We start from the raw sequence: 25,307 nt of genomic DNA on the forward strand, positions 1-25,307 counted from the left end.
CTACAAAATGAAAATGAAATATGTCAACATCGGGGAAATCTCCCAAAACAAATTTTCAAGATTGCCTCTGACTTTCTCTGCTTTATTCTCACAGTAATGTTCCAGATGGCTCAATGCACTAAGCATTGACATCATAATAAAGAAATTAGTTAACAAAGTAGGAGTGTGTATTTCAGGAGAAAGACAGTATTAATATGTAATGATATAAAACTAATCATGAGATATGTGAGCAATTAGAAAGGCTCTCATCCACTAGGAGGGTCCTGTTCCGATGGACATCTGTCAGAAGGAATAAAAGGTAACACTCATGAAAGAGTGTTAAAGGCTAGGAGGCATCTCCAGATCATGCGTATAGGTATAATTAAGTGAAAACAGCAGTTAAGGACTGAACAGACAACCTTTTGCACTGCCCAGCCATCTTGGCAGCACTCTGGACTAGAGACTGTCCAGAACCCAACGCAGGAAGTGATGAGCACAGAGAAAACAAAAAAGTTGCTGAAGGTGATCCAACTTTATTTGAAAAGGGGGAAATACTTGCTGAGGTACAAGCAGGTACTGGGGATGATCAGACAGGGAGAAATGAAACTGTCATTGTCAGCAACAACTGCCCAGCTTTAAGGAAATCTGATATAGAACATTGTGCTATGTTGGACATAATTGGCAACTACCCCAGAGTGGCAATAATATTGAATTGGGCACAGCATGCGGACTCAACTACAAAACATGCACACAGGCTGCCATTGAGCAGGTGACTCTGATATCATTACAAGGAGTCAGGAAAGACTGAGAAAAAAAAATAAATCATGTTAACTGATTTTTAAAAAACAAAACTGAACATATCTTGTTTTTAAAACACAAATTTAGCAAATGTCTTCCAACTACTAAGAAAACATTGTTTCAGATGCCACCCTGCATCCACTGTAGGTAATTTGTTGGCCTGGTAACAGATTAACTATCTAAGCAGAACAGGAATGTCACATCTAGCTTAACATTAGTGTGGTAATAAAGTCATTATGAGAATGGAAATGAAGCTAAAGTAGGGTTCTATTCATTGCTCATTCTAATGTTTTACACTCACACTAGTTATAAAAATTGATTGTCTAGTGACATTAAAATAAAAAATAAAAATAATAAATAAATAAAGCATAAAACTCAAGCACTCCATTCCCCCATTCATATCTCCTTATCAGCGATTTTTTAATGGCCTTTTGAACTATTTGTATTTTAAGACAGATTGGTAACGAGTTCTATCTTTTATTTACTTAAACTATCTAAATGATTAATATCACTGATTATGTCTAAATGATGACTTTTTCATGTGCACCCTTATACTGAACCATTTCAAATTCTTTAACTTCTGTCTTGCTATGTGATTAAAATATAGCACAAAATACTCCTTTTTTGTTTCTGTTTTAGAGATTATAATATGATTACATTTCTGCCTTCCTTTTCCTCCCACCAAACTCTCCCACACACCTCTCCCCACCCTCCTTAAAAATCACAGCCCGATCTTTAATTAATTGTTCATATATATATATATATATATATATATATATATATATATTCCTAAATACAACCTACTCTGTATGCATACATATATATCATTTATATGTGTGTTTTATTGGGTGTACCTTTTTGCACTAAACAATTGATCAATTGGTGTGTTCTTCTCCACGGAAAACCACTTCACCAAGCTTTCCTCAGTTGCCTATAGTTAGCCCATCCATTTGGCATGTCAATTGGTGACATCCTTGTTCAGTCCACACTCGATCAGACATGTTGGTGAGAGTTTTTAGCTACAGCTTCTGACATTTTTCTCTTTATTTAAAAAAAATTATATTTTTCATTTTACATACCAACCCCATTTGCCCCTTCCTTCCTTTCTCCTGCCCCCGCGCCTCCATCTTTCTACCCTTCATCCACTCTCAGAGGGGTCAGGTCCTCCTTGGGTAGTCAACAAAGTCAACCAAGTTGAGGCAGGACCAAGCCCCCTCCCCCCCATGCCATATCAAGGCTGAGCAAGGCATCCCACCAGAGGAAATGGGCTCCAAAGAGCCAGTTCGTGCACCTTGGAAAGGTCCTGGTGCCACTGCCAGTCACCCTCACTGCCCCCCAAAACAGATTAAAAGGACCTAGTTTGGTCCCATTCAGTTTCCCCAGCTGTCAGTCCATAGTCTGTGAGCTCCCACTAGCTCAGGTCAGCTGTTTCTGTGGTTTTCCACATCATGACCTTGACCCCTGCTTGCTCCTATGACCCCTCCTCCCTCTCTTCAACTGAACTCCAGGAGCTCAGCCCAGTGCTTGGCTGTCGGTCACTGCATCTTCTTTCATCAGTTACTGAATGAAGGTTCTATGATGACAATTAGAGTAGTCACTAATCTGATTAAAGGGGAAGGCCAGTTCATACCCATCTCCACTATTGCTAGGAGTGTTAGCAGGGGTCATCCTTATGGATTTCTGAGTTTTTCTCTAGCACGTTTCTTGCTAACCCCATAATGTCTCCCATTATCAATTTATCTATTTCATTGCTTCCCCCCTCTGACCCTCCCCCAACTGGGCCTTCTTGATCCCTCATGTTCCCATCTTCCATTCCATTGCTTCTATCCCACCTCCCAGTTTACCCTTTGCTTTACATCAATACCCTCTTACGAGTGAGTAATACAGTGTTTGTCTTTCTGTGTCTGGGTTACCTCTTCTGACATTCTTAGGAGACATGATCTCACAGCAAACACTCTGATCCTCTGACTCTTACAATCTTTCCTCCCCATCTTCCCCAATGTTCCCTGAGCCTTCAGTAAGAGAGTGTTTTCTAGATGTGTTCACTCGGACTGGGCTCCAGAATTCTGCATTTTGATTGGTGTGGTCTGGGGTTTGTTTATTTGTTTGCCTGGTTGGTTTGGTTTTTTGTTTGTTTGTTGTTTAAATTCCTTTAAAATACTGGCAATGGAACCCAGGGGAAATGTTCTCCCACTGAGCTATATCAATAGTCTGCTTTTTACTTTTTGCTTTGAGAGAGAATCTCTGTATAATCTAAGCTGTCCTTGAACTTGTGATTTTTCTGTCTCTAACCTATAAGTAGGCCAAGCCACTAAACCCAGTTGAAATACTGATAACTTGTAGTTCGACCAGACCATAATCATGTGGTTTTAAATATGGATAAGTTGATTATCTCTTTCTATCCCATCCTTTCCTGCATTATTTTTAGGCCTTCATGTGCTCTTGTGAATTCAAGAAGTGCATTGGAATGACTTCAAGGGGTAGACACTTGGTGATCCCTCAGTCCCTTCCACAGGCCTTATAAGTCAGTGTGGGACCTGTTCTTTGAAACTGCAATGTCTATCAATAAATTCCTTATGATCTGTGTAGCTAAGCTGATTTCTTGAGTTAAGGCTGAAGATATGTGAATACTATATTTGAAAACATCACTTCCAGAGTGTGATTGCAGGGTAAGCACCCAACATGCTGGCAGTTATTGTGTGTGTATGTAGTGTGGTTCTGTGGATGTGACCCAGGTGCCCATGAACACCAGAGGCATCAGGTCTGCCAGAAGCTTGAACTCTAGGCAGCTGTCAGTTGCCTAATATAAGATGAGAGGACTGAACTTGGGCCTTCTGCAAGAGCAACGAGACCTGACCTGTTTAGTTATCTCCAGCTACTGGCTAGAATGATTTTTGTTGGTAATCTACACCTTCACCTATGCCAGCACTCTCATCTTCTCTGCCTTCCCACTAAGACTTTACCTTTTATTAAAATTTGACATCATTAGTAAAGCTGGCTCCAAGATTTAACAAACACTGAACAATCAATACCAGCTCAAATGCCCCAAACTTCCAGAACATAATTTATAGCTGTAGTGTGCTCTGACTTTTATAATGCTCATTAGCCATGTCAAGAGTCTCGGCCATTATGATGTGCAGACCTTTGACCTGGAAATAATGATGATTTTTAAAAAAATATGCATCAATTTTGCTTTGTACAAAGGGAAAAACAGCTGTGGTCTTGGTGGTGCTCAATTTCCCTTTAAGGAATCAGACCCAGGTGTTTGCCCATCAAGTGGGCCACCTCAGGATCCCACCTAGGCAGGAAAGAACTGGAAATCTACAGTGGGATGTTCTACAGTATTTCCAGAGAGGTCCAGAAGGGGGCATTGGAACCCCTGGAACTGGAGTTACACATAGTTAATAAGCCACAATGTGGTACTGGCAATCAAACCTAGGTCCTTGGAAAAAGCAGCCAGTACCCTTAACTGCTGAATCAATTTTTTTAATTTCATGTTAAGAATTAGCAATATTCTTAGCATATTGCTCTTTTCTTATTGATTTATTTTAACATTTATGTTTGTAGCTTTGAACTTGCTTTTGGATATTGTAAGGGGAAAACATCAACAGCAGAATTTCTGACAAAATCTTTTTGGAAGTCTTTTACCATAGCAAACTGTTTCTGTAGAACCAACAATAGCTATTCCTATTCTGGACAGAAGGGAAAAAATGTCCCAGGATGACATCAGTTTCAGAAAGGAACATCTTGAACTCTTAAAAGCATCTTAGTATTAGGTAAATAGTGTCCCAGGTTTAACAGAAAATAATTACACATTATTTTTCCTCTATCTTGTCATATGTTTTGGTGTGACGAGTCAAATCTGGTACCTTGTGCATCTGTACATGATATGAAAACACTATACTTTTGAAGTCTTAGCACTCCCAATCTATTTTAAAGACTCACTATGGTTCCCAACAGGACTTGACCTTATAGTCTCTAACCTGAATGTCAAGTATTGAGATCACATGTGTATGCCACCATGCTCTATTCTTACTATCATTTTCAAATTGAATACAAATTAAATCACAGTGTCAAGTAAGGAAAGCTCTATCCTTCATAAAACTCATGCTAGCCAAGTCCATTGAGTTTGCTTCCTTTGATATGAACCTGCACAACTACCCACATGACAGGTTTAAACTTACATCAATTATCTCTCTGACGCTTATATTTATGCAAGCCTTAGAACATAAGGGAAAAGAAATAGAACAGGTTTAAAGTATTACCTTTAAAATCAACTTTTTAAAAACTCATGTACTGCCTTGTTTCTCATGCATGGCTAAAAACAATGAGTCAACTAAACAACTGGGTACATAGAAGGAGATAAACATGATTAATTACTCCATGTCAAATAATAAATACAAAAATAGACTTTGTTTTTTGTGGTTGTAGTAAGTCAAGGTTTCAGTTACTTGGCTTCCTTAGTTAAATTTGCTGAATGGAGGTGTAGAGCTCTGGGGAGGAAATTGTTTGAATGGGCATAGAAAATTGAAGATGCTTTTCTCTACCCTAAGAGCTACAGACAGTGGTACAGCTTATTCTCAGTATGTGCAAAACAATAAATTCAGTTTTGAAAATAGCTGAGGCTCTGGCTCGGTAGTAGAGCCCTTGCCTCGCATGTGTGAAGCCTTAGGTTCAGTGTCTAATACCCTCTCGCCACAAAAAAAAAAAAAATAATAATAATAATAAAGGCATAGGAAAGACTATTGTCCAGTAATTTTCTCTTTCTCTCATTGGTGACAAGGCATCTGCAAGGCAGTATGTTAAATAAATGTGACCATTTCAGATAAAGAATGGAAAGAGTTTAGAGAAGCCACTCCCTAACCTGGCCTGTGACAGAGAACCTCCAGACGCTAATTAAAAATAGAATATGTGGAAGTCAGAGAGGCCAGCTGAAGATTTCTACTCAGATTTCTACTCACTGTGCCTCATTTTCTTCCCCATTGACAGTGCTTCTTAACCTAGAGCAAGTGGCTGTCTTTTGGGCTCCCCTGAATTTGTTCAGTAATTTCGACCTGTAAGCCCCTTCAGTGGCATGCTTTGCAGGGACCTTTTATTTGGTCATTGTCAACATGGAGTTTCGCAAATGTATATGCTCTCAAGGGTTGTTCCTTAAGCATTGATACATGCAAATTCAGTGGAAACTTACAAACTCTGCAGTGAATTGAAAACTTTGGTGTATTTCCTGCTGTAGTTCACAGTGGAAACAGAATAACTTCCAAGTCAACTTATGGAAGGAAATGGAAGTCTTCCAAAAGTGAAGCTTGTTGTCTAGTTCTGTAGAGGAACAGCATCTTTGAATGTCAAGGACAAGAGACATTAATAGAACAGTAGCTCAGCAATCATGTTTCTTCTGAAGCTAGGTTAATCTAAAGGGAATAAGATGGTGATGAATGTTTCTACAAATGTTAACAGAGGTTTGGTCAAGTTGTTAAGCTTCTACTTCATGAGAACATTGATAATATATCTTTTACACTCTTACAGTGCACAGATCCTGACCCAGTTTGAAGAAAGTGAGGAGTTTTTACTTTGTATGAAGATAGGTTCTCTTTGACACTCAAATGGTTGCAGTCCTGACATTGAGTGTTGTTATCACCAGGCATAGTGTGATTCCACATCATGTCACTAGGAGGTCTTTATCCTTCTGTATTCCCTGATGCTTCAAGTGAACTCAACTGAACAATTGTCTTCACCAGAACATGGAAGCAGTCCAAGAGGAAACACATTTGCTCCTCACAAGAGCTCCTGTTCCACAGAGGTACATCCTCTGATTTTTTTTTCACCAAATAAAGCTCCAAGACAGATCCTCCTCTACTACTGGGTTTAATATGCATGCTCCTAATTCCCCTGACTTGCAAACATATGTATCTAATATTTTGCTAAACATTTCCTCTGATTATTGCAGGAGAGACCAACATCAAACATTATCTTCCTCCCTCACTTTTATAAAGAAAATGTGTCTGAGTACAGTGACATCCTGATATGTTAATTCTAATTGCCTAAATATGGACATTAACTGTTGACAGTGTCCCCTTTCTCAATTCTCCAGTCTTTTCTCCCAACCCATTCGTGCTGTTGTGCTATCATGAAACCCTATGTAAATTCCTGAAGTCTTTTATTTGTCTTTTTTTTTTTTTTAAATTTCACTGCCTTGCCTTGAATCAAGATTTTATAATCTCTGCTTCAATTATAATCACAACACCCGTCTCCTTACTATACTGACTGATATTCTCTAGCCCTCTTTTAAAGAGAAACCCATTTTTAAACATCAATAATGCTACTTCCCTGGTTTGAACAGAGCTAATGGGATATTTCAGCAGTGGAGCAATTGCTTTACAGACACAAGATGTAGTCAATCCATAGCACCATGCTGAAAGGGTTCTTGTCCATGTGAGGTTGATCAGTGGATGGCTCAGACCAATGAGTGTATGGGCAGCATGATTAAAAATTATAAAGTTGGGAGATGTTTGGGGAGATGGGGAAATCAAGAAGAGACAGAACAAGGGAGTAGAGAACAAATAATGGAAATACATTGTATGGTTGTACAAAATTCTCAAGGAACAAATAAAAATCTATGACATTAAGACAATAATTTTCCTTACTCTTCATAACCAGATTCTTGGCTTTCAGAATTCCAACTCCTGCCTTCTGCCTTCTCCCTTAACTCACTTCCCTTCACTCACTCCCCAAACATTCCATCCTTTCACAAAGGTTATTGGAGAGGTATGCATGTACTTTCAGGCATCTGTCCTGACATAGAAACCTCCCTTCCACTGTTGAGTCTGATAGACACTGCACAAATCTCTAAGCTGGCGGCACCTTTCCCAACAAATACCATTGGTCCAGAAGCCCTGGGATGACTCTACAAGCTTCTACAACAGGACTTAGAAAGTATGTCATTATTTTTCCCTTTTTTCTTTTTCTTTCTTTCTTTTTTCCTTTTTGCTTTTCTGGCTTGTAGTCTCACTAGAATTTGATCCCCTCATGGTCAGAGACTATGTCTGCTTTTATTTCTTTAAGCCAGAAATAGCACTTCTAATGCCGTAAACACCCAAGTCATGTATAATTTATCATTACAAGAGAAGATGATTCTACAATCTTGAGTTTTAGTCAGCTCCAAATGCCCACTTGAATAAAACCAAGAAGTTAGTATTATGTTTCAGCTTATGTGATACATACTGTGAAAAATAACAAGAGAATTTTGTTTCCCTCAGATATTATTGAAAAGATTAAACTTCTTTTACAAGAAGTTCTTCTTTAAAGCTAAATAATTTGAATATGTTGACAAAGCCACACAATCCAGAAAGTGTAGCCAAGGTCTAAATCAATGTGAAAGCGAATATTCCCACTAAAAATTACAATGATTGTTCAGCCAGCTAGCAAATACTTAATGAACACCTCTTATGATGGATGACGGCTTTATTCTGGGGTGACAGGAGTGAGCTTATGGAGTCTTGCCAAAGTCTACATGATTACTGAGGAGACGCATTACCAATTGCTGCCATGAATGACTTTATAATTACTAGATGGAATAAAGTGCTTTGAGAGGAAATAGCATGGTGTTAAGTGAAGAAGCAAGAAAGGAAACCAGGATGGACAGGAAGAGACTATTTCTCAACAGTGCAAACAGAGAAAGGGCAGGAAGTGTTTCAGACAGAAAATTATGATGGCAGATATCCATGGTAAGATGGAATGAGGTGAAGACGAAGAACTGGACTATGACTTCTGAAGCACTATGACCTGAATTCCTGGAGATTTTAAAATACCAGTGTATTTTCTTCATATACCCATAGAAAAAGAGAAGATGGCATGCAAAGTGGAGGTAGAACTTAATTCTGAGGAGCAAAACATATTTCAGACTAGAGTAGCACTAGAGCAGATGGTCGTGAGACAAAGTACTACATGGCTATTCTGAACAAGACAGTGATAACACCTGAAAGCAGAGCAGACTCAAGGAGAGGCTGTGGAAGAGTCAGGGTGATGACAGCATTTTCAATGCAATAATCTTTACAGAGAAAATGAGTGGTGGAGGGTGAGACAATGAATCTCATTTTTGGACATGTTGAATTTGAAGCTTTTTTTGAAATATTTAAGTAGAAATACTACAACACAAGTTAAATTGAATGGTGTTCAAAGGAAAAATATCAACTACACAAATGCATTAGCATAAAATCCATAACTAAAACCATGAGCGCAAGTGTTATTACCTTGAGAAAGGAAGTTGAGTAAGAAACCCATCACTGTGTCACAGTTTCATGTATTCTGTGATAGTCTATACAAGGACGGTCAGCCCGGGGAGAGTCTAGTCTCTCACTAACTCTCTGAATTGTGCATTTATAAGGGAAGGGAACTTTATGAAATATTTAGGCCTACTCACAAAACTTTAGAGATGAAGAAACTAGAAGAGGGTTTAGCCAAGGTTGTAGTGACCCATAGGAGAAACAAAAGACCAGGGTCATTTTATAAGCACTCCAAAAGATTGCCACTGGAGGGCTGGAGATTGGAGAGTGACTGGAAATAGCTGCAGCACTCAGAGACATGTCTTTGTGGCACTGAAACAACAGATGCTTTGTACAAAGAAAAACTCAAGGCAGAGGTCAGAACAACAATTGCTTTCAAGATTGGCTCCACTGTAGGTTAAGCCTTAGCAGACTAGACAAAAGTAGGACTAAATGGTTAAACTTCCTGACATTCCAAATCCTTTGTGATGATCAAACAATAACTATTTTTAATATTGTAAGAAATAAATTAGTGTATTTAAAGTCCCTAACTGTGTAGCACTTTTCTAAACTACTGATTAATATGTATGACAAAGTCAGTATGAAGATAAATCTCTATCATTAAAAAAAAATGCAAGAAAATGACAGCCAGGCATGGTGTGGCTGAAGGGGGAAGATCGTGAATATGAGGCCAACCTGGGCACACAAAGAATGACACTTTGTCTCAAGTAAATGAAAGCAGAACAGACCTCCAAGGCTATTCATGGTCTATGGACACATTAGAATACTAACAAAGTAAATATTCCTCTCATTGGGACTTAAGGACCATTATGTAGTATAAGCTTGTTAGCTTCCAAAGCATCCATGCTTATATAAACCAAAAATTTACACTCAAATAATACTCAATCTCTTATAAAGTATTCTCTAAAGAAAGCATAAAAATATATTATTTTAACAGCTTGTTAAGCGATAAAGTGCCTACATTGTTACATTGTCAATTTTGAGTCTTGTTTCAAGTATGCATGTAGCCAAGATAAAATAGCATGGCTGTAAAGTACTATTATAACACACAAACATCTTTAAAATGTAAAATCAATGATCTCTTCTAGTATTCATAAACTTTCTGCTTTATTTGGGATGTGGCTCTTTATTGTGCTTACGTTCAGATTTTAATACAAACCATTTTCAGCTGATAGTAGTGCCATGGATTGCCTCACCAAAGATTTCAGATGTGAGATGAATAAGCACCATAAGTTACAGGATATGAATTCTAGAGAAATTGTTTCCATGCAAAATGGGACTTAAACTCATTTAAAGCTATAGACATGATTTTGACTTTACAGTTATCTTTTCCAATTGCAGATACAATGGTACAAATTTGAGTGAACATTTTAATAAAACACACACAGTAATATTTGAGTTTCATCTTTCATCTTATATTGTGATGGAGGGTTTATGATCAAAGTCCAGATAGACCAGTCTACTTGAACTGGAAAGGATTTAAGGTTAACATCACTACTGGAGGCCAGCAGACACTTCTCAGATACTGTCTCAGAATTCATCTCAGGTGTCTCTTAAATATAACAAAACAATCTGCTATACTTCCATTCCAGTGCTCCCACATACCAAATAAAGACAATAAGAGGAAGAAATTCTGGGAGCTGTTTATTTGGTAAAATACTTGCACAAGCATGTGAATCTGAGTTTGGGTCCCTAGAAATCAAGGATAAAAACATCCAGGCATAACGGCAGGCTTGTAATCCTAATGCAAGAGAGATGGATACTGGCAGATCCCAGACATTCACCAGTAATCTAACCCATCTGGAATATGGAGCTTCAGGTTCAAGGAGAAACCTTGCCTCAAAACATAACATAGACAAGCAATTGAAAAGGGCACACATGCACAAGTACATATACATATACTTAACAGACAAAAACAACTATTAGAAGAAAAGGAAAGTTGGCGGTAAACCTCCATGGTAGAATACTGGACCTAATATGCTCCAGGTTTTGCATTAAAGTGCCATTACTATAAATATATGCAAATAACACACACACACACACACAAGTAATTTGTTGTGGTTGCTCATGTCAATAATTCAGGGGACTGAGGCAGGAGAGTCACTATGAGTTCCAGTCCAGCCTGGAATACAGAGTGAGACCCTTTCCTCACCTTTCCTCAATAAATCAAAGAAAAAAACATAAACAAGTCAAAGAAAAATAATAAATAAGTGATAAGTCATGTGAAAACTATTGAACAGAACATTAAATTTACCAATGAACTTTCAGACAAGATAAAATAAAATGAAATTATAGTTTTATTGTTTAAGAAGAAGCAGGGAGAGGAGTCACATCTATCTTCACAGATGCTACTTTCTCAATGGTTTATTACAGAGTAAATCTATTTCTTTGTATTGGTCTAAGCAGCATAGAAACCATGAAGTAAACATTTTGAGAGCATCCTTTCAAAAGTAGGAAAATAGTAAACAAATAATCATGCCCACCTTGGGCTTTGGTACCATGACAAATCTCATACTAGTTGTACTTTCATAACTGAGGACATATATGCAAACTAGGATTTTTGTCAAATCAAATTGGATAGTGCTGGCCTTTGTATAATTCTTTCCTCACAACTGACTTTTTAATTTTTATTTTTTATTGTCTTCTTTTTTCAATCAGCATACAAAGTCATTGGCTTCCCTGGACAAATGACTTTTCAAACATCTACTAAAAGAACACACTTCAGTCTGTGATATCACCTTAACATGTAGTGTAATGTATTTTTTTAGTACAATTAAAATTTAGCCCTTTAAAAAAAAACCTGTAAAGCAGCAGTTTTCAACCTGTGGATCCTGACTCAGGAAACACTTAAAATTTAATAAAACATATAGAGTTTGAGGCTACTATAGTTTGAAAATATTGCTAGAAAGAAGCCAACAAATTCTAGACATATCAACTCTATTGCAAAGTAACTAATTAAACTCTGAAACAGGAAACTCCTTGAAATTTCTAAGGAACACAGTCTCAATTAGAACACAAACACCTCGATATCAAGTTTCATATTTTCCTTGATTAGCTTCTATTGCTATTATTTTATATTGGTAAACTCTAAATCAGGGTTTATTCTCAAACTCTACATCCAATCCTACTTAACCATTAACACAATGATGTTGTCAGTGGAAAAAAATCTTCCAGTTGCTTGTTGTGTAGGAATTCCTAAATCTAAAGAACAACGTTCCAACACAAAATTCCTATGGTGGACTTTTCCATGTTCCAAGTGAACATTGTCCTCTTGCTAGTTTCTCCATTTTCTATTAGTCATATTTAAAGATATTATCATAACAAAGTTTGAAAGGCAATATATAGTCATGAATTGAGCAAAATTATTTTACAAAATTATGAAAGCAGAATTTTCTAGAAAAGTTTAACTTTCCACAGACACTCATTGCAGGTGTGCTTTTATATGAGACTGGGGGGAGTAAGGGAGAAAGAACAGGTGGGGTAAAGAAGAAAGAAGGGGAAGTGAATAATGGAGAGAAAACAGCTTAGGATAATTTTCATCAAGAGTTCTCTGAACTGACTATAGAGGTCATGCATTTCAATAAATAGAATGTTCTGAAGTTGGCTGATGGGGGATAATGGATATGGCATCAAGTTCCAGGTGTAGACAGGAAGGAAAGACACAGGATTGAAGTGGACATGAAAAGTGGACATGCTGCAGGATTCTGCCATGCACCCTCCATGTATGCCTGAATCTCTGTCTCTTGAAACCTCCTCTGTCCATCATGACTTCCTCTTGGGCTTTGGTGGATCAGGCCTCAAATGATTCTTCACTAGTCATGGCCATTACCACTCAGGCTCCATAGCAGGATCTGTCACAGCTTCATGGAGTCAGAGGACACATTTTTCACTGATTATTGCCTATTCTTTTGGGTTTTACACTGTTGCTAATGATTCTCATAGTCTCCTATTTCTGATGAGGAGTCTCTACTTTCCAGTCACAAAAATGAGAACAAAAATGTTCTATATACTCTTTTATCCTGCACAGCCAGTTACAAAATCCTCTTATATTTCATTGTTCTTCAACCCCTGAATGTTAAAGTCTTGGCCTATGCATTATAACAATCATTTCTCTTGTGTGTGCACATGTGCGCACGCATCCTGAGTGTGTGTGTGTGTATATATGTGTGTGTGTGTGTGTGTGTGTGTGTGTGTGTGCGTGCGTGCACACACTTGTGCATGTGCATATAGCTTCAGGATGCATGAGGGTAAACTTGTAAAGTTGTGGAGTCCCCAAGTTAACTTCATGTGTCTCTTACTGTTCTTCATCTTTAACAGAGTCTATTCCTGAACTTGAAGCCCATCATTAGGCCAGACTGGTGGACCAATGAGGTTGAGGGATTTTTCTGTCTCTATTTCATCCTAACCCCAACAAGGCTGGTGTTTCAGGCACAATCCACATGTCCAGCATTTGACCTGGGTTATGCAGAGACAAATGTGGTTTAGGTGATCGGGCCTGCACAGACAGAGCCATCTCCCCAAACCCCTCATCACAGCATTCTATACAAATATTTAAAAGCGCTCTATCACCCTGATTTGTCAGAATTTCAGTCCTGTGATTGGCTTTTAGAGACACAAATTAGCTACAGCAATTAATGCCTCATTGCCCACCTGCCCTCTGTGTCATTGCCCAGTTCTCGGCACAGCAGATGTGGCTGTGATCGCTGGTGATATGATCCTTCCTGACTTTTCCAGTTCTGATCAGCCCTGTGCTCCAAGACTCCTTCCCCAGCTTCCTCTTGATTGTCTTTTACTGTCTCAACTTCAACATCTAGTCTCCATGGCATCATTTCACACATCACTATTTTCACATTGTTCTTTTCTCTTATTAAATTTGTGTTCACTCTATCTTTCCAAGTGACTCTGTGTCAAGTTAGATCACTTGTTTTGTATGATGTCTTATACTCATTTCCAGCATGTCTTACACCCATTTCCAGGGTCTAAACTTGATGAAGGTGTCTTGCTATCTTACTAGTTGCTATTGAACAACATACCAAGGTTTACAAAACAGTGACATGATATGCAATGAAAAAAACAGAGCTGTGCTAGATGCACACTTACCAGAGAAGACACTAGGTATCTTGGAAAGGAAGCTTTTGACAGTGCGGATGGGAATTCCATTTTTTTCATCTTGCATGCGTGCTATGACATCCTCCATCTAAATGATAAAACAAAGAAAATGTTTAAAAAGTTGAACTTTTCGCTGTTTCAAAAGTTTGCCTAATGTAGGATAATTCTATATTCTCTTACCTTTCTATAACTTGTTGCACTAATATATTTTAAAGTTTGGTCAGCAAGAAGTGAAAAGGGCTAGCAACTGGGGAAAGTCTATTTGGGGTGCGTTAAACTAATGACAAGAATTTTGTGTTTCAATATTGCAGGTTTCATACTCTTCGGCTTAAAGAGTGGGAATGAACAGTATTTGGGTCAGAAAGCACTGTTGGCAGAGTCACATCACCTCCACTTAACTTAGTCCAAAAGTAAGTGGAAGCCCGGGAACGATCTGAGTGGCATTTCCCTTAATGGGGGGAGCTTCTATAGTTTAGGCTAACACTTGAGTTCAGTCTGCCTGGAAGTTCAGGACAGACTGGAAACCACTGGTTCCTTCACTTGCTAATGTGAGAAGAAACACGAAGAGATACACACATGAGAGAGAGAGAGAGAGAGAGACAGAGAGAGAGAGAGAGACAGAGAGAGAGAGAGACAGAGAGAGAGAGAGAGAGAGATGAGCCATCCACCAGTGTCTTCTGGTCTTCTGTCCTGTTGGCAGATTGCACTGACATCTTTCTTTTATTCTTTTATCTTGTTCATTCACCTTCTTTACATTCAAGTATTTTCATAATTCTATAAGTTTGATCATCACCAAGTCAGGGTGAAGAGGAATTGTAGGAGTCAGAAGGGTTGATGACAGCAGAAGAACGTGGCTGGCCCATAGAGTCAACTAGGCAGGGCTCATAAGGGCTCACAGACTGAACCAACAACCAGGGACCCTGTATGGGTCTCAGCCTAGGTCCATTGCATTTACATTATGTTTGTGTAGCTGAGTGTTCCTAAGGGATTCCTGACAGTGGGAGTAGGGACTGTCACTGATTCTTTTGCATGGTCCTGGGACCCTTTCCATCCTAAGATGTTGTTGCTTTATCCAGTCTTAGTATGAGGGTTTGTGCCTATTCTTATTGTTATGCTATGTTTGGTTGATATCACTGGGAGGCCTGCATTTTTAAAAAGGGAAATGGGAGAGGAATAGATCTGGGAGAGAGGGGAGGTGTAGGGAGGGACTAGGAGGAAAGGAAGGGGTCATGGGAAGTAATATACTGCAGTCAGAATATAATATATGAGAGAATTAAAAAAAAAACTCTCTTCATCACCAAGTCTAAGCTGGAATTTAGTTCTATAGTAAACGTTCAATCAAAGCCTCATTGTCTCTTCATGAGCTTCACAACTACGTGACAAAACTCCACACAGGATTCCCAAACTGTAGTATGTGACTTAAACTTCATTTGTTCATTTACCCATTCTGAAGTCATTGATCACTGCCCCTTAATCAGAATCCCCATCGGCACTGGGATCAGAAAATCTACAAAATAGCACCCCCCCAAAAAAAAACCCACAAAACTTGAAATTGTGTAAAGCTTACAGTTTGGTTAACTACGAACCAGCATCGATTTCCCATATCAACAATTATGCCATGCTTATGTAAGGTGCTAACAGGAAGGGAAGCCAAGCAAAGGCCCAATGGGAAATCTTTGTGTTATTTTTGCATCTTTTCTGTAAGCCTAAAATTATTTCAAAGCAAAAAAGCTTTTAAAAAAAAGATACTCTATAGTTTATATCAATGAGTCACCTAATTCCCACCACATAGTTTCAGAGCAATTTTCAACTAAAAAAAAAAAAAAAAAAAAAATCTGTTTTGCTTGGATGAATGTCATTAGCTTCCTTAACATTCAAAATACCCTGGTGGGAAGAATGAGTTTTCGTGTAAGGTGGGTCTAGATTTGAGTCTCAACTCTTACAGTGACTGTACTTTGAGCAAGTTAAATAATTTCACTAAGACTTACTCTGTTCTTTCATAAAACAGTAAGACCAATGCTTAGAATAGATCCTTTACAATGTTGTCTGGGGACCTGGTGTTGGGACCGGGGTGGGATAAAATAAAGCTCAATGATATAACATGCATAAGACCTGACAGATAGGACAACAAATATTGGACTTGTTCTATACTCTAAGACTTAGGAATACCTCTTCTCCAGCCTCAGGTTTCTCAGCATAAGCAGACATCATTAGATGTGCCCTACTGCCTCCAAATGTCCAAGCCCTAACTCTAGGGAGAGCCAAGCTCATGGACACATTAGCCAGTAAGGAGTGTGGTACAGAATGTGAAGCGGAATTTGGTTCACTCCTCCTCTCATGGCTGGAAGGCTCCGCCGAGGCCTGCTCCAAAGAGGTGGCTTCAGAGTTATCAAGTGTAGTCAGAGAAATGAGCTTCAGAACTGTGACACACAGTGCACAACTAAGTAGAATTAAGGTTATTCTTTTTTGTCTATCCCTTTCTGTTTGATTGATGTGCTCAATCCGAATAGAAATGGAAGATATTTTGATCACCAGGCCTCCAAAATCCCTAACAGTAATCAAGTACTCCTGTAATAAAGATATCTAAGTATAGAAACAGAAAATAGACATCCTGGCTTTTGATTTAGTTACTGCTTGCCCTTGATTCACCTGACACAATGAAGAATAAGCTGCTTCGCCTGCCTGTAAGCCCCTGTATTATCTGCTTAAAGGCTTAACTGGCCGATTAGACAGCCACAGAGCCTCCTCTGCCTCCTCTGTGCTCACCCAGGAGGGTGGCATTGATGAACCCTGGTACAAAGCAATGAGCAGAGGGACTTTCTCCATGAAGTCACCTCTGTGTTGAGGGGTATTTAGAGCAAGGCTAGGAGGAGAATTGAAAGTGACTTGTGTTATTGCATCTCACAATCTTTCACTTTTCTTGAACCATCATTTCTTTCTTGATTTGGGGTCTTGCTACATATAGCCCAATTTGAGAACCTTCTGCTTCCACCTCCCAAATGCTCAGATCTGAATCATAATTTTTAAAATTTAAATTAGAATCAAGCTTGTTTAACATGTCAATCCCAGTTTCCTCTCCCTCCCCTTCTCCTCTGCCCAGCACCACCCTCTATTCTATCCTCTTTCTGCTCCCCAGGGACGGTGAGGTCTTCCATGGGGGATCTTCAAAGTCTTAACATTTGCAGCAGGACCCTGTGTTTCTAGGCTGAGAAAGTATCCCTCTATGAGGAATGAACCGTAATTTTTATGATGGGAAAATTTTAACTATAATGCAAAAACTAGAATTTGCACTCTAAACTGAGAATACAAATATGCAAAGGTGTTTAGCTGTTTGAATATTTGTTTGGATACGATTTATCCATAAAATGCATTTCAGACTACATAAGTATAAACTACCAAATAAGTAAAAAAAGCAATAAATCTAATGCAAAGAAAAGGCAACAACCCAGTTCCTAAACCCTAAAGTGAGTTTCAAATCCACCTGGCAAAACCAGTCCTCCAGCCAGGTGGTGGTGACTTTAATGACAGCACTCAGGAGGCAATGACAGGCAGATCTGTATGAGTCTGAGGCCAGCCTAGTCTACAAAGCAAGTACACAGAGAAACATTGTGTCAGGAAAACAAAACAACAACAACAACAAAAACCTGTCCTCTAACTTCTATCTCAGGACAATAATTTGATGTCAATCTTTAACATAAGGTTAATTAACTGCCTTAGAAACATTAGAAATAACAATTAGCTGAGAAAAGGAATGTTAAACACAGACAAATCCATTAATAGAGGAAAGTAGACAACAAGAGAAATAAGACATTGCAAAATTAATTCTAACAAGTATTAAATATATCCAAGACAACTTAGTTTAATACAAAAAGAAAAGAAAATCCACATACTTTCAGAGTTACATGAAAAGACCTTAGATACCCGTGAATGTTGTGTTCATGTGGTGTATATGTGTATGCATTTGTGTCTTCACACACACACACACACACACACACACACACACACACACACACACACGCACGCACGCACGCACATGCGGTATCATAGCCGTTTTAAAGAAATGGGTTCTAGTACTTGTCAAACAAACTCAAATCCACAGACTCTCACGTCTCTGCTATAAAACATCATCTTTGTACATATCCTTGACCCACCATTCTGTGTACAATACATAATCTTCAGATTATTGATAATAACCAACACAGTGGGGGTGCTATGTGTAGTTACTCTACTGTATTTGGGGGGAGCTAATTGCAAAGGAAAAAGTCTATGGGTCAGTTCTAACTTAGATTTCATACTGGTGGTGCTTGTGTTGTTTCTTCAAAGATGGGGAAATTAAGTAGAAAAATGTCGGAAACGATATTTGTAAACCTAAGTAAGAGCCAAATTAACTATGGAAATGCATAGTTAGGAGAAACAATGCTATATCCATTCCTGATGGCCAAAAAATACTGCTCTCTCATGTTCTTCACCAATCTCCCTCCTGGACTTCTGTCTCTTTCAGTTACACTGAAGGCTGGGGTCTCTTGACTCATTTATTAGAGGTCTTTCTTCTATGAACATGTCACATTAAACTGGTGGCTGGGACTATCAGCTTGTCCATGTGATCCCAGTTCACAGCCATATACAAGGTCTCAAGAGAAAGGTTCTGATACGGGCTCCTTTCATGGGAATCCATAATTATTGTTTCTTCTTAAGCAGCAGCTCATGCTTGGGATGACATTCACACACCAATCAAGCTAAACAGCCGCAGGCCACACACTTGGGGAGCATTGAAGGAAAAGTACAGTATGCAGACTCATTTTTAAAGAACTTCAAAGTATTGATAGAGGCCCCAGACAGGTCCCCACATTTTTGTGGGCAGCCTTCCTAGCTCTCCAGTTTTCTCAACAACAAAGGCAACTCACACACTGTTATGTTTACCAGAAAGGTTTGTAAAATATCATTACCATTGACTTCATTAGTCCCACTCACTCTCCGAGACACTGCAACTGCCAGCAAGGCACTGAAGGAAAGCAGAAACATGTTATACTGCTATGGTTCTGAGAGAGAAGTGAATCGATCAAAATTTCAAGGGAAGTTTTCCAACTTCGTATTGTAACCCGCCATTAAGCACAGACATTTGGAGACTTAATGAGAGGAGCCTCCCTGAGCATCTGGGATGTGTTTTTCATATGTGCGCATACTTTCAATTTATCATGTGTGCTGTCATTTTAAGTGCTAGCTGTGGAAATGGGAGAAATGATCACTAAAGTGCTTCTTGGATTTCTTAGGCAATTAGGTGGAGGCAGGTATGCCAAAATTTAAGTCTGCCTGTGTAATTCTTTTTCTTCGAGAAAGCTTTTCCAGGGAAAAGTGATGTGTACTGCTGAGTTGAATAGTGCTGAGAAGGGAAAGCAGAGTGGTTTCTAATGAGAGTTAATAATGAGATTTAAATTTGTAGCACAAGCTGGTTTTTTTTTTTTTTTTGCTATAATAATTCAATTAAGGCTGTTTGTAAGTGATGATTTTCCCCCACATTGCAGCTCACTTCACTCACTTCATGTATAGAAACTGCTGTTTCATTATTAATAAAAACTTAGTATAAGGCAATCTCATCGACTTATAAATCTAGCCTAGATTAGACAATTTTTTCAAAAACAGTAACAATAATTTTAAAGATTAAAAATGTTAGCTGTTATGATTTTTTTCTGAAAGTCTTTGTAATATATGTCATTTTAATTTTTTTTCAAAAGCAAAAGAATTTCTTTGATCTATCTCAAGTAATGTAGCTATACTCCAATAAACATGTAATTCTCGAGGGGTTGGAATTGGAAGGTATGATTAACAGAAGATCAAGAGAGGATGGTGACAAAGACACAGAATACAGAAGTGTTTGGGTGAAAGGCCCTCTCTGTTTTCAAGATGGAGGTGAGTAAGTCTCCTGGGTAAACTGATGAATTTTAAATCTGTCTGAGAGGTGTATCTGGTGACCAAAGGGCACTCCTGCCTTACTACTGTGAAAGCAGAAAGGACGTTCCTACAGGCTTTTGCACCCGCTCCAAGAAACAATGGCAAAGTGGAATCACATGCTGCGTTACACAACACAGAGCCAGCCCTATGGACATGTTACTCTTCTGGACACCAGGACACAGAGACAGAGAGAATAGGCAAACCTCCAAGCAGACCAGTTGGCTGTGAAGACCCCTCTTCTTTCACCTATGGAAAATTAACTTCGAAATGATGGGTTTGTTTTTGTTCAGTTTCTGCTTTCTTCAGCCCTTTCCTGCTTGTAAAAGACAGCCTCTGATCCTGTGTTCACCTCATCTATATAGAATGGGGTGTTGCCTGATTTTAGAATCACACATCAAGCGGCTGCATATCTGCAAGTTGATCCTAACAGCTCTGATGCCATCAGCTCTGTTCTTGGATAGCTTGTTTGCACTTGTCTCTTAAATGGGTTCCTTAACCAGTTTGTACCCACAGCAATCTACTTAATTGACAAATCCAGGAATTGAGTCAGAAATAAGCCTGATTTTTTTTTTTTTTTTTTTGCTTATTTAAGACTCTCACAGAGGATCTGAAGGATGGCAGAATGGTAAGAAGGACTATAATCTTGCAGAAGACCACAAGTCTGCTCCCAGCACGCATGTCCCAACACAACCACCTGTACAACTCCAGATCTGGGGATCTGGTACTTTTTTCTGTCCTCCAAGGGCACTTGCACTCACTCCTGTGTGCTATGCACATACTGGCATGCAGAGAGACAAATAATTGGAAATAAATGAGCAAACAACTTTCATTGAAGTTGCTAGGAAGGTATTCAATAAAGTGTTGTTTGCTGTGCAAATATGAAAACCTGAGTTCTGGGTTGCAAGGCTAACTACTCCAGTGCTAGGGAGACAGAAACAGAGGTCTCCCTGGGTTGACTGCCTGGCAAGTAACAGGTCCCAGTGAACGGAGTGACCCTGTCTTAAAAAATGTGGTGGGCAGCTTTCCTGAGGAATGGCAACCAAAATTGAACTCTAGCATTCACATGCATATACAAAACACAAGAATATATACTTCTTCTACACACATGAACATGTGAATATATACCTACACACACACACAAATACAACCTTGCATAGAACACAAAACTCCATGACTGTGCTATGTAAGCAGCTGTTCAGATTTCTTCATAGTCTAATCCTAAATTGTCATGCTATTCGTCCACTTTCGACTTCAGCCTGTATATACCTCATGCTGCACACACACTTGCCAATGGCTCAGGCCTCATTGTATACCTGTGCTCTCTGCAGGGTCTCGCCTGTTCCCATCTGTGCCTGTGGAAATCCAATTATATTCCCAGGATCCCGTCAAATTTTAATGTCTTACTAAGTCTTTCTTATTCCTTTCTCTGATAGCAAATGTTGTCTTCTTTTCCTGAGACATATGTAGTGTTCCCTTTATGTTCAATGCCTACATTTCTGTATTCTTTTATTCTCTCTGAGGTAGAGAATATAATTATGGAAGTTGTCTGGTTTTTATCTCATAAGCTTCCATACTGTTTGTAGCTTTCATTTGTTTTCTTGCATCTGTCTTTTTGTTTTGTGTTGGCTTATTCCATGGGGTGTGTTTGGTGTTTTGTTTAGTCATTCATTTACTTAATTTGAAGACTGGTGTCCCATAATGTAGCACAGTTTGACCTTGAAAATGCAATCCTGTCATCTCCACGTCTCCAGTGCTGGGATCACAGATATACACTACCAATCCCAGTTTTTGCTTTGTTTTACCATGAGTATGTAAAATATTACCTGTATAATGAAGGATGTATCCTGTGTCATTATTAAAGAATTTAAATTTTAATAGAAGTAAAATGGTAAACTTAATTCTGTTATTCAAGCACCTGTTTTGAAGTGAAATATCCTTAATGGCCTATTACACTCCTGGTAAACATTGTAGCCAGCCAGGAACTTTCATAACCCAACTGATGGACTCAGAAATCACATTTTTAGAAGTATTTTAAAATTCTAAGTATTGGAAAAGGTTTTCCTGAAAATATCACTTACCTTTAGAGACTGAACATTTGCCAGGCTGTGGGACAATCAAATCAATAATATGTTTGAGGCCATTCAAAACTATTTACTGGCTGTTTCCCTCCTGTGCCCTCAGACTGTTTAAGTTCAGCCTGTCTTTGAGAAAACATTACAACCAACCTTACTAGGCCTGGTCTGCCCCTCTAGTCAGTTTTTGCATCCTAAAATGAGAACAGAGATTTCATCTCAAAGTATATATTATTACATGCCCTGATACAAAAGTGTGTGTGTGTGTGTGTGTGTGTGTGTGTGTGTGTGTGTGTGTGTTGCAGCAGTCACTTGTTGAAAGCACCAAATAGGTTGAAAGCAACCATGAAGAAAATATGTATCCACAGTAAATAAACATGTAAACATATAGGTGGATATCTGTATTGAGTTCTGGGTCAGTGCGGTTCAATAAAGTAATTTTTCATTTGATTACTATCATAAAAAATAATTAAGACAACAGATTCATCATTTCTTCTTCACACCACATTTTCTGTGATTTCCAATAAACACAGAACACAGCCCTGTGCCAGAGACAAAACATAGACAGGGAGAAGACACAAGGAGAGAAGTTGGGAATTAAATGGGGGCTTGCTCTTGGTTTATACTACTCCAAGAGAAAGAATCTTCTTTTTCTCTAATGCAGTGTGGACACACCAAGACAATGGGAAAAGTCATTGGCAGTCTCCTTTCCTATTGCTTACATTTCTTCTAACTCTAGAAGACAAAATCAATAGTCTTATCAAGGCAGCTTTCTCTTGGAAGAATGGGAAGAACCCCTGAAACTTGAGGGTCTGTCTTGTGGACTTTATTTTATAAATACAAATGCCTCATTTCTGAGAAGTCCTTTTCCTTTCCCTATAATTTTAGCATCAGAAATCAATTTCAAACTTATCTATCTAACAAAGTTTAACAAATACATATTATCCATCTTTTAAAAATACTACCATTAATACAAATTTAAAAAAGAGTCATTGATTTGGCTGAAAAAAATATAGAGCATGTCCTTAGATTTTTATAGAAATGACTAATAAAAGATGTCAAGGGGTTTAGCATTCCATTTAGACTGTTACCAGGAAAGGCAGGGATCCTCACAATACACACCCCCACAGTTATGACCACTTTGGATGTAGGGATTGGTTTTATGATTCATTTCTTTAAATCCTAGTTTCTCTTTCAGCCATTCATGAACTTGCTGTTCATAAATGTTTGCAAATATTGCTGAGACCATTTATGATTCCCTGTTCCTTGAGTAATCCACTGTGTGTGAAAATTATCTGTGACTGTGTACCTATGAATAAACCTGGTTCATTTCTGGCTACTAGATAGCAAAAAGCCATTCCCAGATGGCTGTGCAATAAGTATTCCCCCTTACTCCAACATTGCTTCACTTTTCTGGGACAGCAATGTGCCTCCTCACTCCCAGCCCAGTCCCACACTGAAAACCATGGCATGGGAAAAAGCATATACTACAGAGTCAAGGAGCTCTACTATCCCTAGAACTGACTGAGCAGTACAAATTCATGGCCACTAGTTAAAAACAAAGTTGTGACATTCGTGTTTTGTGATCCAAGCACCTTTTAAAGCCCTGGGTCACATCTGGGATTCCAGAAACACCAGTAAAGGTACAAACCAATTCCTAGGGACGTGTAAGTCTTGGGATTCAATATCTTGGAAGAGGATGGGAGGGGGAGGCAAAGAAGAAAGGAGAGAGGACAGAGATATGTCAGTTGTCCTGAAACTTTACCCAAGTCCCTTTTTTATTAGCTAAAAACAACCCTTCAGCAGGTAATTTGCCATTGCTTCATGAGTACACAATGATTTTAGGAATAAAAAGTTCTTCTACCACAAGTTAAAGGCTTTCTCATCTACTTCTAAGAATGTCAGCAATGCCTGAGAAATTCTTCTGAGCTCTTAGGATAGGGGTTTCTCTAACTTATCTGCAACCTATGCCATCAATGTGAGACAAAAACAGGGGTATTAAACCTTTAATCCCTGTGACAAATAACTGACAAAAACAGCATCTGGGAGAGGTATGTGTGCTGTCTCAGTTTCAGAGGGTTCAGTTGGTGCTTGCTAAACCACAACCTGGGGCAGTACAGCATGGCAGAAAGTATGTGGAGTTGGCTGAGCACAGCAGCACAGGTTCTTAATCCAGGCACTTGAGAGGCTGAGGAAGAAGGGTTCCTGCAGGCCTGTTTACACAATGAGACCCTGTCTAAACAGAACAATAAGAGTTAAACACAAGACTATAAGAGCGAGGAATTTTACTTAAGTAACTTGCTTTTATGATCGTTTTGGTTATAAAATGTGGCTGACAGACAAGCATGAGGTAATATTTAACATAAAGGTGGCTTTACCATCTTTGTCACCATATATTTAAGCAGTTCTCTGCCTGGGCCCACACAGCCCATTCTAATAATTAATACTCTGGCTCTGATTCTCATTTTTCTTTATTGTAATCACTATTATTATTATTTTTATCATGGTGTGAAAGATAAGATATGTGACTTCGGATCTTTGCCCCTGCTAGACAAGAACCCTTCCTTGATAGTTTTAAAAGATGTCTTGTTATGTGGCTTAGACTGCTGTAAAGCTGCAGTCTTCTGGTCTCTGTCTCCTGAACTCTTGAATTATAGATAAGCATCACACATCCAGCTGATTTTCATTTTTAAAAGATGGATAGGAGCAGGACATTATAACCTGAAGGTAAGAAAGATGCATTTAGAAAGGGCAAAATGTAAGTATGCCCATGAGCAAGATTCCTTCCTGGTGTGTACACTAGCATGTTAATATTGCCACAAGCCACATAAGGACATATTGGGTAATAACTGACTGGACATATGACAATGGTCTTCTGTCACCTACTGATGCTATAACCATCATTTCACAAAGCCATTCACAGGCTGCACAGTGCATCCTTGTACACAATTCTTGCTCATGGTGACATTGGTGTGAATAAAACTAGTGAGCTTCTAACTCCATAAAGTATACTGCACAATTATAGCCAACAGAATATTTGAAAACAGTAATAAATAGTTACTGGCTATATGTTTAATATACTATACCTTTATCATTAAAGTGGAATATGGGAGGTTTTGGA

The 25,307-nt window shown here is 38.7% G+C and overlaps 1 protein-coding gene across 4 annotated transcripts in view; it reads right to left on the reverse strand.

Annotated features, from left to right (window-relative positions):
• Rgs7 (regulator of G protein signaling 7) overlaps positions 1 to 25,307 on the reverse strand; it is a 369,936-nt gene that overhangs the window by 158,886 nt on the left and 185,743 nt on the right. For all 4 annotated transcript variants that reach the window (XM_051186346.1, XM_051186345.1, XM_051186347.1 and 1 more), the window contains exon 3: positions 14,157 to 14,253. In XM_051186346.1, the coding sequence (XP_051042303.1) occupies positions 14,157 to 14,253 (97 nt within the window). The remainder of the gene's footprint in view (positions 1 to 14,156; positions 14,254 to 25,307) is intronic.

This window comes from Phodopus roborovskii, unplaced genomic scaffold (assembly GCF_943737965.1).
Source record: "Phodopus roborovskii unplaced genomic scaffold, PHOROB, whole genome shotgun sequence".
In the NCBI taxonomy this organism is placed as follows: domain Eukaryota; kingdom Metazoa; phylum Chordata; class Mammalia; order Rodentia; family Cricetidae; genus Phodopus; species Phodopus roborovskii.